This window comes from Rhinatrema bivittatum, chromosome 11 (assembly GCF_901001135.1).
Source record: "Rhinatrema bivittatum chromosome 11, aRhiBiv1.1, whole genome shotgun sequence".
Classification (NCBI taxonomy): Eukaryota; Metazoa; Chordata; class Amphibia; order Gymnophiona; family Rhinatrematidae; genus Rhinatrema; species Rhinatrema bivittatum.
The window spans coordinates 89860490-89874663 of NC_042625.1; the positions used below are offsets into that span (position 1 = coordinate 89860490).

The 14174-nt window shown below is 46.6% G+C and overlaps 1 protein-coding gene across 1 annotated transcript in view; it reads left to right on the forward strand.

Annotated features, from left to right (window-relative positions):
• The window catches only part of LOC115100572 (pancreatic secretory granule membrane major glycoprotein GP2-like), a 29904-nt gene extending 27562 nt beyond the window's left edge, over positions 1-2342 (forward strand). Inside the window, exons 10-11 of the mRNA XM_029619090.1 lie at positions 318-350; positions 1613-2342. Coding sequence (XP_029474950.1) covers positions 318-350; positions 1613-1674 — 95 coding nt within the window. The 3' untranslated portion in view covers positions 1675-2342. The remainder of the gene's footprint in view (positions 1-317; positions 351-1612) is intronic.
• Positions 2343-14174: the final 11832 nt, after the last annotated feature.

Below are 14174 nucleotides of genomic sequence, written 5' to 3' on the forward strand. Positions count from 1 at the left end.
TTGGCCATTTGCACAACTCTGTGATTTTACAGAAATGAGTCCCAATAATGGAACTTGCAGTTCAGATGAGCAATGCAATAGCCTCCATGACGGAGAGCAGGCAGCAGAGCTCCCACATTTCTGCATGGGAGCAGCTGCTTGAAGAAGTTATCCATCAGGGCCTGGGGTCTGCTGCTCGGGAGCCAAGAAGTTATCATTAGTGGCCCACTCAATAGAGACAATGCTGGCAGAATGAGAGTTCAGAACAACTGATTTCCTTTTACAGTCTTCTAGGAAGCTAATTTAGCAACATTACTCAATTTTCTTTTTCTCTTTAGATGACTTAGGAATCAGTTCCGGCTCCCACACAGGTATTCAACATTTTTTCTTTTGTCTTCATTATTCCTTTGCTGGGAATAAGTCTCCCAGCTGCAGTCTTTGGAAAGCTTTCCTCCTGCATCCTCAGTTAATGTTTGCTCATGTCAATCCAGAAGCTTTCAGTCCTGCCACTTTGAATCCTATAAAAATACAGTCTCCTTCCCTTCCTCCTTCCCAGTGAGCAGGACCAGATTTAGGACTTTGTCACCCATAGATGGTCCCTTTGGAGGAGGGAGATACTCTGAAGGACTCCTGGGTCCTCTTCCTTCTGCACCTTCACCTTCTCTCCTCCAGTTGGTGTTGGTCCTGTGTCACGCGCATCTTCAGGTGGCAATAGGCAGGCAAAATCAGCATGGAGCCTATGATCCAGTGCTATGAGGGCCACACCACCCACTCCTCCAGCACCAATTTCTTGTTATCAAGGAAACACATGTTAGGAGAGTGTGGCTCTTGCAGGGCCTATAAACATGCACTCGCTCCCATGCCCTGTGCTGATTTTCCTTATATTGCTGCCATGAGCTCAGCACCTTCACAATCCCTGCCGGTGTGCTCTGAAAACGAGAATAGTGCGGACAGCAGGACTGGATGGCAACTTAAGACAGTTTCCTACATTGCCTATGCGGATTTCTGGACTTGTCAATAAGTTCAGCCGGGACCGAGTGGCATCATGATAATTTATCTGAGGGGGAGACTATGTGAGTCACCCATGCCCAGACACTAGGGTGGAAAGAAGCGAGGAAAGGAACATTTCATGAATGAATTAACTGTGAAAATATCTAGAATAGTGATTGGTCAGACAGCATCCTGACACTGTGAGAATCCTTTAGTGCATCATGAGGCGCTAACCAATGGTGCAACAGCTTTTGCAGAACTTGATGACATCACAGTGCACGCTGCAGTAGCTTCATTTAAATTTTAACTGAAACAGGAATGCAAATAAGGATTCACTTATTTTTCACTTTAAGAGTCAAAAATTGTTTTTAAAAGGCACACAATTTATCTATGAGATGCTTTCAAGTATTTCAGTGCAGTTGATGCAGAAGGTAACCTTTTGTACCTCACACACCCCAAATATATGCATAATTCTTTATTCATGAGCCTTCCCTTTCAATCAGAGTAATTTATAAGTAAATGGAAGATGGGAGGGGGAGATAAAAGCACCAGAATGCAGGAGCGAGGGGCTCAGAACATTTACTGTTGGAAAACTCTTATAAGGTGTTGAGCTTTCTCTCTCTTCTTCTCGGCCTCTCTCTAGCTGTCTCCTGGTCTCTGCTGCTGAGTTCCCTGCTGGCCCTGCTGAGCTTCAGGCTGATGTGAGGAGACACCGTTCCCAGCTGCCCATTTACACTGGATCTGCTCATGATGGGGATGGCTGGGGATTCTGGAAGTTTAATTGTAGTAATTAAGGGCTGGAGGGGGAAGATTATTCATTGCCTAAAGGATAAATGGAGCAGAGGTGAGGAAAGCAGGATTCAGACTGGCAGCATTTCCAGAGATCCAGAGGGAAAAGCAAACCAGAAATCCTTCGTCACTTGAACCGAACCAAGAAAGGAGATATCTGTAATCCCCTTCCGCCTTGTTCCTTCCCTGCTGTTTCTCCTCCTTTCCATTCTGTTCGTGCATCATGCTCTCTCCCACTCCTCCACACTTCACCTTGTCTCTCCCCTAGACTAACTCAGGGAAAAGTAGCAAATTATTTATGATGATTCTTCGTGTCAGAGCTGCTCAGAGCTGTGTGCAATAATAGATTTGAACATTGATCTTCTGCTTTAAGAGTTAAACACTCCTGGTGCAGGCGTGCTGTAATTGTCAGTGCTTAATGCTGGTTGCAGTGCCATCGCTGGTTGTGACTTAGCACTTGTCGTTCTTCTGTAAGAGGGGTGCATCTGTTTTTTCCTCTGTGTCTGGGTAGGACCTGGGGTACCTGACATGTTTTGGGAGACACTGTCTGCACTATCTGCATGTGTTCACTTCTATGCATTACTACTACACAATAAACATTATCAATAGAAGTGAAACCTAGTGCTGACTTTTTAATCTTATTTTGCTTTTTTACATAGTAAGTCAGTTATTTTGTCAAGGAGTGAAGTGTAAGATGATGAGATGGGTCTGCACTCTTAAAGCAGACTGGTTGGAGGAATACAAAAGATTTTTTTAACATCACTGCTGTTTCACATTGCATACCTTACGCGATTCCTCTGAATGAAATTTCAAAATAAAAGGAAAAACTATTTACACTTTACATTCTAAAGGGTTAATTTTCAAAGGGACTTCTGCATGGAAAACACCGCTCTATGGGATAGATTTTCAAAGGCCATGCGCGTAACCCGAGAAAATCTGCCCCTGCCTATTTTGCATAGGCTCAGCGGCACGCGCAAGCCCCGGGACGCGCGTATGTCCCGGGACGGGGTCGAGTGCCGGCTGGGGCAGGCGTAACTTTTGGAGTAAAGGTAGGGGGGGTTTAGTTAGGACTGGGGGGTGGAAAGAAAGTTCCCTCCAAAGCCACTCCGATTTCGGAGCGGCCTTGGAGGGAACGGAGAAAGCCATTGGGGCTCGGCGCGCGCAAGGTGCACATGTGTGCACCCCCGTGCGCGCCGAGCCCGGATTTTATAACATGCGTGTGGCAGCACGCACATGTTATAAAATCAGGCGTAGATGTGTTCACGCCGGGTTGTGCACGAACAAATCTACGCCCGTGCGTATCTTTTAAGATCTGGCCCTATATGCAGAAGTAGCCTTTTACACCATTGTGCTCCCAGTAGGTGCACTGTTATGGCGGGAGTTTTATGCGTACTGGCGACTGGTGTTCCAGGGACAGGGTTGGTACTTCCCTGCATATTTTTTTTATTCTCAAAAGTATGTGCATAGGTCACCCAGCTTGGAGCAGAGGGAATTGTCGTGCAGTTATTTTTTTGCACACACCTTGCAGATTACCTGATGAGTTTCCAACCGAACTATGCCCATAAATTTGCTTTGAAAATCCTCAGTAAAGTCTGCGTGAAGAATGTGCTCCGAAGACTTCTCCGCTCTGCAGGGAGCTATAACAATTGCCCTGTAAACCTCCAGCCTGAGTGGGTGCCACGTTTGCCTTCCTCTGTGCTACCACATTAGAGGTCTGAGCCCATTCGGGCTGTGCTTGTGTTTATGTTAATTAATGGCACATCCCACCTGTACAACTAGAAAGCAGCACATTTCAATGCAAATAGATAAATACAACTGAAGGTGCACCTAGGTACCAATGGTGAGAAAATGAATATGTAAGCGCAGTTCAAGGAGCAAGGTTGATCCTTTAGGGCCTGGGGAAAATCTGGCAGCTGGGACCCCAGCCCAAGATTGAAGAATAGGGGGAGCGGGACCTTCTCTGGGCTCTCTGTGCTGGGTCTCTGACACTGCAATTCCCGCTGTGCTGGAAGGGGTGTTGCTTGGTACTTCAAAGATCCAGGGCATGGGCCCAAGGGATTTTTCTCCTTCTTCCCACCCCTCCAACCTTTCCACAGAGCAGGACTGGGGGGGGGGGGGGGGGGGGGAGGTGAGAGAGACACCTGCCCCACCCCTCCTTTTCCTAAATGTGCCATCACTGCTCAGAAACCTGCATGCTCTCTCTTGTATCTCTGATCCTTCTGTTCTGGCATCCCCAGGACAGTGGAATGGCCAATCTACCAATGGATCAATGATGAGTGATGCACTTGGGAATCTATTTGAAACCCCATAAGATTTAATGAGTACATTCTGCATGGATGCCTGCATTCCAGTAATTGTGTATGCACATCTGTATTACGGGTGCATTGCTCTTTTTTTCCAAATGTTACGGAAATATTATGAGTGCATCAATCATCCTTATCTCTTCTCAAGGTACACTCAACAGCTAGCTGAAAGACCCAGACACAGCTACTTACATATACAGCCTTTGGCTTGCAGTATTGCAGAGATTTAAAACTGTGCCGAACTTAATTTGATGCTGAAACAAATTAACAAACCCTTTATTATTATTAATGTATTTTCTAATACATTCAAGAAAATACATCTTGAAAATGAAAAAGAAAGAAGAAAAAAGATAAGTCATAGTACAAAGAAACACAAAAGTAAATATATATAATTCTTCATTTCCATAAGTCCTCAATAAGAGATCCAATATCAAAAGTTAAAGAAATAGCCCTAAAGGGATCTTAAGGAAAATATGTTTAAGAGTATTATAAGTACATAGGGAAGGAAAAGGCTAAACAAGATCATGACTGTCAGATAATACAACCAGTTTATCACATAAAAAAGAAGTAAGCTGAGAAAGAATAAAGAAAACACATGACAAACCCTTATATTTAATGAGACACTTGCATGGAAATTTCAAAGTAAAGGTAGCCCCAAACTGAAAAACCCTAGGTCTCCTCAAAAGAAATTAGGTCCCCTTTTCTGTGTTTGCTTAGAAACATCGGGGAAAGCCCTGAAATTCAAGAGAAGAAAAGCCTTGTTACCCAGTCAGGATCAAAAGGAAAAGTGCCCACCATAGTGGCTGCTTGTGTTTGAGCGGAATCTGAGGTCTCCAGAAATGGAGATAAATCCAAATTTGGAGTTAAAAGCTCCATAGCATGGGCACCTTCTTGACTTTCTTTCTTCTTAAATAAAGGCAGATAATGTATCTTAGACAATGGAGGTACTGTAGCCTAAAGAACCTTTAATAATCTCCAAAAGATATTTCTTGATCATGTCCTTTGCAGAAACACGTGAAAGTTTACGGAAATTGATGAAACGAAGATTTCTCCCTCAAATAACAATTTCCAAATTTTCGAGTTTGTTGTGAAGCAACTGATTCTCTTTTATCATCTGAACTTGATTAAGCTTCACACTTTGAACATCTTGTTTAACTTCCAAAAATTTTTTGAAGAGAAGCTTCTGATTTTTCCACTATCATAACTATTTTCAATGATATTTACTCTGTCTACAACAGGATTTAATTGCACAGTTATAGAAGTTCCAAGGCTCACTATGGCCTCCCAAATAGAGTCAAGAGTTATAGATTAGGGTCTTACCTGAGCAAAAAGTGAAAGGTTCTGCAGAGGTTGGGTAGAAGGAATAGTTACAAGTTAAGCTTGGGTCAAAAACCCTCCATGTATTGGTGAGCTGGTAATATCCTGAACAGGGTCATCTCCAATGTCTTCTCCAGCGTTCACAGAGCATCCTGATTCTGTACAGGTTAGCTGGGCATTGGCATCTCCTGCACAAGCCCCTCCCGACAGGGGGGTCCTGCTCGCTGGAGGTAGCCAGGTTCACCAGAGGAACCCTAACCATCAGGGAAAGAGAGATCAACAAGTCCGGGGGAGAGGCTGGCAGCTCCTCTCCAGTTTCCTCCCCCAAGGACACTGCTCCTGATTGACTCACCCCCTGAACCTGAGCATCCACAGGGCCCAGAGCAGGGGATTCATAAGGGACTGCAGGGCAAGTCCTTTCTTTAGCCCTGCTTTTTCAGGCTGAATGCGGCTTTAAAACAGGAAAAAGTATGTACAAAGTTAAGGAATAGCAGCAGTGGCTCACTTGAAGGGCTCAACAGCGGCTATCTTGGATCCCTGTCTAGATTAACAAACCTTTTTTAAACCCAGCTACGCTAACCGCCTTAATCACATCCTCTGGCAATGAATTCCAGAGCTTAATTGTGCATTGAATGAAAAGATATTTTTTTGTTGTTTTAAATGTGCTACTTGCTAACTTCATGGAGTGCCCCCTAGTCTTTGTATTATCTGAAAGAGTAAATAACCAATCCACATTTACCTGTTCTAGTCCTCTCATGATTTTGTAGATTTCTATCATATCCCCCCTCAGCCGTCTCTTCTCCAAGCTGAACAGGCCTAACCTCTTTAGCCTTTCCTCATAGAGGAGCCGTTCCAATCCCCTTTATCATTTTGGTTGAACCACTCAAATATTTGCTTGGCTTCACTAAATCAGTGGACATTTCCATAAATAAGCGGGGGGGAGGGGATGGAGTTTACCACCTAAGTCCCCTTGGATATGCAGAGGCAAAGCTCAGTAAAGGGAGGAGGAAAAGCTTAGTGGAGGAGGAATAGCCTAGTGGTTAGAGCAGTGGGCTACAAACCAGGAGACCAGCATTGGAGTCCCGCTGTCATTCCTTGTGACCTTAGGCAAGTGACTTTACCTTCTATTGCCTCAGGTACAAAACTTAGATTGTAAGCCCTCTGGGGATAGGGAAATACCTACAGTACCTGAATGTAAACCAATGTGATATCTCAGATGAATGTTGGTATATAAAAATAATAAATAAACTGAAGATGAGACCTTTCTATTGGACTGAATGTGGCTGTGACAAGCTCTCATGCAGGGATGTACTGTATTTTAAATGGCATGGATTTCAGAAACAGGAACAAAACATTTAGTATCATTTCTCATCCAAAGCACAGACAAAGGTTTTTTTTGTCTCATTTTGGGGTTTTTTTTTTTATTTCTAGCCTGCACTAAAACAAAAAAAAAAGAAAAATCACAGGAAATAAATGCACATCCCTATTAATTAGACTTTCAGGCTGGTTATGTGCCAGTCATTAGTGATAAATAAATTGAAAACATAGATTTTGAGTATTGGGAATGTGTTTATTGAAGGGGCGGTGCCTCCGATTAAACCATTTTTTGGACGATGTTGAATTATCTACTATTTCCCAGCTCAAGAGCCTTGGGGTTACGATGGATTCAGCTTTTTCAATGGAGGCTTTCGTAGGTCAGACTTGCAAGATGGCTGTGCTTTCAGTTAAAGCCTTTTTTGGATGATTTGACGGTTAGAATTATATAGAAACATAGAAATGACAGCAGAAGAAGACCAACGGCCCTCCAGTCTGCCCAGCAAGCTTTCGCACTTTTTTTTTTTCCTCATACTTATCTGTTACTCTTGGCCCCCATCAACAACTCCTTGGTTCCAGTTTCCTTCCACCCCCGCCATCGATGTAGAAAGCAGCGCTGGAGCTGCATCCAAGCGAAGCATCCAGCTCAATTGGTCAGGGGTAGCAACTGCTGCAATAAGCAAGTTACTCCCACGCTTATTTGTTTACCCAGCCTGTGCCATTCAGTTCTTGTTGGTTGTTGTGTGAATATAATTCCTCTTTTCTTTATTCCCCCTGCCGTTGAAGCAGTGAGCTGCGCTGGATATGTATTCCCAGTGAAGTATCAGGCTTAACTGATTCAGGGTAGTAACCGCCGTAACAAGCAAGCTACTCCCTGGTTTTTTGTGAATGCAAATCCTTTTTTTCCACATTTCCTCTTGCCATTGAAGCATAGAGCAATGCTGGAGTCGCACTGACAGAGAGTATGTTTATTGAATAAGGGTATTAATCTCCAGGTAGTAACTGTCATTCCCGCAAGCCACCCCCATGCCTCTTCTCTTCATTCACATCTTCTAGACTTTATGGATCCACAGTATTTATCCCACGTCCCTTTGAAGTCCTTCAGTTTTGGTCTTCACTACTTCTTCAGGAAGGGTGTTCCAGGCATCCACCACCCTCTCCGTGAAGAAATACTTCCTGACATTGGTTCTGAGTCTTCCTCCCTGGAGTTTCAAATCGTGACCCCTGGTTCTGCTGATTTTTTTTCCAATGGAAAAGGTTTGTCATTGTCTTTGGATCATTAAAACCTTTCAAGTATCTGAAAGTCTGTATCCTATCACCTCTGCTCCTTTTTTCCTCCAGGGTGTACATATTTAGATTCTTCAATCTCTCCTCGAATTGCTGATCTCTCTCCCATTATTGGGGTGTTGCATGTAACAGCCTTTTGGTAGAGCTGCCTAATACTTTGGTGAGGAAATCACAGTTGATTCAGAATACTGCAGCCAGATTGGTAGCAGGGAGACTTGGCAGGATGGAGTGACCCGTTATTAGTTTATTCGCACCGGCTTCCAGTTGCAGAATGGGCTGAATTGAAAACTGTCTCGCTCAGTTTTAGGTGTATGCACTTGTGATGGCAGCGCAGCACAGGCCTGATCGTGCCCTCAGAGCTCCTCAGGACACATGGTTGGAGTTTTCTCACAGACACAGATTAAGATCTGGTAGGAATGGAAGCCTTTTCATCTGTGGGGCCTCAGACCTGCAGCTCTCTTCTGGATTTAATTAGGAATGAGCCCCACTATTTAAAGCTCAGAAAGTTGGTTAAAACTTATTTTTTCTCTCATTGGTATGGAGGGGGGGGGGGTTATTTTGTTGGTGGTGGGTGGCAGTTGGCAGCTATGGTGGGTTCTTTGTGTTTTTACTTTATATTTGAATTGCTTTTATTGTAAACATTTACTGATTATGTGATGTTCGAGTGTCTTAAATAAACAAAATAAATACAAAATAAAATGAAAAACAAAACAGAAATACATTTTTATTCCTTGCATACCCTTTTATCTAAAGCTATGCCCCTTCGTCAGCTCCATACTTTGTATCCGCAGCACGTTTATTTATTGAATAATATTTATATTCTGCCTATAATAACAACGTCAGGCTAAGTGGACGCATACACACACTTTCTCCTTGAAAACCGTGACACAATCTGCAGGGTAAAACGCTCACAGAAATGTTATCCCATAACACATAGGGGTGAATTTTCGAACATACGTGCGAGAGTATATGTGCGTGCGCTACCCGGCGCGCATGTTATATAATCAGGGGTTGGTGTGCGCAAGCGGGTGCACAATTGTGCACCCTGCATGCGCTGATGACCGCGGGCTTCTCCCGTTCCCTCCCCCCTAGCCTGACCTTCCCACCCCTTCCTCTAGCCTTTCCACACCCTAACCCCCCCCCCCCCAAAATTTTTATTTCACCTTTTGCGCCAGCCTGGAGGCAGGCGCAAGTTGCACGCACCGGCAGACTTCCAGCACGCAATCCTCCGACACAGTGGCAAATGACCGCTGTGCTGGAGGCCTCTGGCCCCGCCCCCACCCCTTTTGTAAAGTCCCAGGACTTAGATGCATCTTGGTGCTTTACGCGCATCGCCGAGCCTTTATAAAATAGGCCCGGTGTGCGTAGGACTTTTAAAATCTGGCCCAATATTAATTCCACCCCCACACCACAGACATAATGCAACACGCACATCCATCGGTCCTGTCTCACATAGGATGCAAAAACTTTTGAACTCCACCTCCCGATGTCTTGAATATCAGTGTCCAGCAAACCCGCCTCCGCAGCACTAGTTGCCACACCAATCCTAAAAGAATGAGTCTTGTAATGTAAACTTCTGCATCCCACCCCAAATGAACCATCACCAACCACAATACACCCGCAAACCAATAACGGGACAAGGGAGACCCCTCCACTTCTGGCCTGATCTGCAGAAAAGCCTGGGCACACCTCACCAGACACACCAAAGAGTGTTTCCCGCGCTGCAAAATAATTGTGTAACCCTTACCACCCTGGTCCACCTTAGACCTGTGAATTTTAAACAAAACTTGATCCCTGGAAACAAAAACATTGGCCATCAACAACCCCCCAGAACCTGGACATAACCTGGATTCAACCACCAATTCCCCCACACTCAATGCCTCCAAAAAGGCAAATGAAAACACCACCCTAAACAAAACTACTTCATAATCTGACCAACATACTTCCGACAATCGCTGCAAAGTTACCAACAATTCCCCCCTAACGAATTGGCCTCCACCTACCCTTGCAACTTCTTTCCTACCCCACCCCTTAAACATATGCTTGACCGCGAAACTAAACATCAGATTACCCCAACCCATAATCTTTTGAAAGAAAGAAAAACTCGCCAAATGCATCCTCACCAACACCAAAGAATAACTCCTTCATTTTAGCCCATAATATATACTGCATCACAGCAGCTTCAGAAATGGGCCCCCCACATCACCCACCCATACTCAAAAAACCGGACACCACACGTCTGCCCCACATGTACGATGCCCAAGTTCTTGGTGCCACAGATCTCCCAAACATGTCCCATGCTCCATCAGGCCAAACTTCCAAAGATGTTCTGCAACCTCTGCTCCAACCACATCTGCCTGCGGGACCAATCTCCGAAAGGCTTCCCACTTAGAATGAGAAAGAGCATCAGCTATTGAGTTATCTACACCAGAAACATGTCTTGCACTAGCCAAAATGTTACAACATAAACATTCATTGCTAATTCTTGCAACAATGCTGAAACCCTATGACATTTAGCCGACTGACGATTAATAACATCCATCACCCCACGACTGTCACATCAACACACAACCTTCCTGTCCCAAAGGCAGTGACCCCACAATGACAAAGCCACCACAATGGGGAACAATTCCAAGAAAGTTATGTTCCTTGTAACACCGTTCTCCACCCACGACTGCTTGCACACCATTCCCCTTGCCAGTACACCCTAGGGATGTGCAGAGGGACGCCATATGTTGCATTCGGGATTCGTATTCGTTGGGGGACAGATACGTTGCATTCGGCAAGGGGGGCCCCCCGATACATACATGCGTTAATTCTTATTCGTTTCCCGGCTAAAATTGAATTAAATACAACCCCCCCCCCCCCCAAGACTTAACAAAACTCCCTGGTGGTCCAGCGGGGGTCCAGGAGCCATCTCCTGCACTCACACCCTGGGCTGCCGGTATTCAAAATGGCACTGATAGCCTTTGCCCTTACTATGTCACAGGGGCTACCGGTGCCATTGGTCAGCCCCTGTCACATGCTAGGAGCAATGGATGGCCGGTGCCATTTTGTGCTCCTACCATCATCACTTGATCAAAGAAACATAGATATGACGGCAGAAAGAGACCAATCGGCCCTTCTAGTCTGCCCAGCAAGCTTCCACACTTGTTTTCCCATACTTATCTGTTTCATCAACCACCAAGTTCAGGGCCCTTGTTGGTAACTGTTTGATTCACAGAAAGCATAATGCACCGAACACCTGGACTTTGGAACAAAATCATTAACAGAAGCCCCAAAAGGAAATGATACATTCACAGTTAGCCTAAATTTACCTGCCTCCTTCTTTGGAACCACGGCCAACGGAGACAAATGCATGTGTTCAAATGGTGGTGACAGAAACAGCCCCACCACACGCCCCAAACTTAATTCACATTCTAACTTGTCACTCACAACTTTTACAAAGCGATGAATAGACCTTGTGTTCTTCACCCCACCCTCTTCCCCGGGTCCTTCTTTGCGGAAGCCCTCCCGCAACGTATCCACTTTCACCCATTTCAGATGATAAACCAATCAATCCAACATTGCCTCCAAACGAACTGGCAATGGGGCAACCTGCAACACCAGAACCCCCGCCTCCACTTCACTGCCCCCCGACTGAGCAGGCATGTCTGAATTTACACGCGGGGAAAAGACACCAGCCCCCTTACCCCCAACTGATGAGTCAGGAAAGGAACCTGCCTAACCTACACCCCCACTCCCGTTGCTTCCCGCACTGGGCCCTTTATTGTCATTTGAGTCATAAACTAATAACCTGCGAGCCTTCCCTCATACAACGCTCTCCAACCCCAGACTGACCCTCCCAGAGCCCAACACGCTCCATCCCACCCCAAGATGGGAAACCTGAAAACGCCCCACCAAGGACCCTGACCCCCCAAACCCCAATCCACTGGATGCCCTCGGGGGGGGGCATGCCACCCAGACGCCCCAGAGCCCATAGAAAAAAAACATCTCCCCCCCCCCCACTGGAATCAGCGAACCCCCAAATCCCCGTAACAGGATGACACTGCCCCTCTAAAGAACCACCCCACAGGAGCCCAGGAACACCACCCACCCCCAGACTGGGCGCACTACTGGGTGCGCCCCAAAATGATCAAACCCAGGAAATCTTTTTGCATGGGAAGAAAAAAGGGGCTTAGCCGCCCTCCCCTTGCCATCTCTCAGCCCTCCCCTGGAAACATCTTTTCCACTACCCCTGCGGGGCCCAGGAGGGGGGGGGGGGGGGCCTGATCGGGAGGAGGCAATTCGGAGCCTGAAACCCCCGCCCCTCCCCCTCAAAGAGGCCGCTCAGAAACGGCTGCACCAGGCCGGCACGGGAGACGGAGCGCCGCATGCACCAAAGGGGAGGCCGCAGGAGGAGCCATGAAACCAGGGAACGCCGAGAAGGAAGGAGGAGAGGAGCCGCCGTCACTCACCGCTGCTGAAACGTCCTCTTCCGCCTCATCCTCGCTAACTCCAGTCTCCTCTCCACCCGACCGCGCCTGAGAAGGGAAAAATCCACCACAGCGGGACAAAAGAACGTGCAGAAATCACCCCCAAAAAAAAAGCATCTCAAAAGCTCGAAGGAAAAGAAAAGAAACCGCACGGGCGAAAACAAAAAACCCCGCGCCAGAAAAAAACAGCCCTGACGCGCCGGACGTCGAGAGAGCTCACAAGGATCTCCCGCCACAATCCTGGCAAGCAAAAAAGGCGCCAAGCACCAGACGCACATCCCCTCCCCCCTATTCCCATCAACCCTTACTCCACCAACCAATCCTAACCCCCCGCCAATATTCAAATACCTACCCTCCCCACCCAGCAGGCAGATCCTGCTGGGAATAACCGCCTGTCACCTTGTTAATGGCTACACACACACACAGAGAATAATTTGTACATACAATATTTAAATACAATATCTGTATGAATTTTATTAATATCACAAAATCTGAAAACTCTAGAACATCTTATCTAGACAATTTAAAACTCTCTAATCACACAACACAAACTCACACATTCATACTATTTAAAAACGTATAGCACCTGTAAACATAGTGACAATACATACATTTATCAATACACACAAATATTCTTTATCCCCCAGTATTCTTCACTATTTCATCACAACTAATATCAATAACAACTCTGTTTGGTATCAACTTCTCGGTTAATCCAAAATTCTTACAGGTCAATAGAGTAAAAGTGCGGCCGCGATTACCCTGCTTCTAACCCGCTTTCTACTCACTTTTCGGCCGCGTTAGTCCAACCCGCGATACACTATCCCCTTTAACCCATTCTTACTGCCTCTTTAAATCACCGGGTAACCCCTTCCGCCCGCGGCATGTATATGAGATGTAAACGATCGAATTAGCTATTCCCTCCCATACAGTAACGCGCGCCCCGACTATCGCTTTTTTAACCTGCAGTTTTGCCGCGCGTTTAACCTGCTAACTTACCGCCTACCCTTACCCTTGCGTTAGAGGCAGGGGTAAGGGTAGGCGGCAAACTTTCCCCCAGCCCCCGCTCACCTGCCTTGGCTGCGTCCATGGGTGCCGGTCTCCGGGGCAGCCCCAGTCCTCTCTCCCCTCCTCCCGAAGCAACGAAAGCGGAAAAAGCGAAAAAAAAAAAAAGCAACGAAGCGACTTACTTTTCTTGCAGCCCTCCTCCGGAGACGGACCACGGCTCCCCTGCCTCCCGGAGGCAGCTGCCGGCAAAGATGGATGCCTGCACGGGCAAAAGCGGCCCCTGTGCGTGCAATTTAGCCGCTCAAGGCGTGACGTCACGACGTTTGGCGACACGGCATGTGACTTCACGTCTTCAGCGGCCAAATTGCACGCACAGGGGCCGCTTTCGCCCGTGCAGGCATCCATCTTCGCCGGCGGGGCCACTTTCGCCGCCGGCTGCCCCCCGGGAGGCAGGAGAGCCGCGGTCCGTCTCCGGAGGAGGGCTGCAAGAAAAGTAAGTCGCTTCGTTGCTTTACACTTTACATGTCGTTTCACCAGTCCTCTCTCCCCCCCTCCCTGCGCCTTGCTTCGGGAGGAGGGGAGAGAGGACTGGCAATCCCGAGCGTAGGAGAACCGTCCACTTCCTGGTACCTGTCATTTCAACTGTCATTTCAAATGACATTTGAAATGACAGATACCAGCGTGTCCGTGAAGCGTTAGACCAGCGCACCCA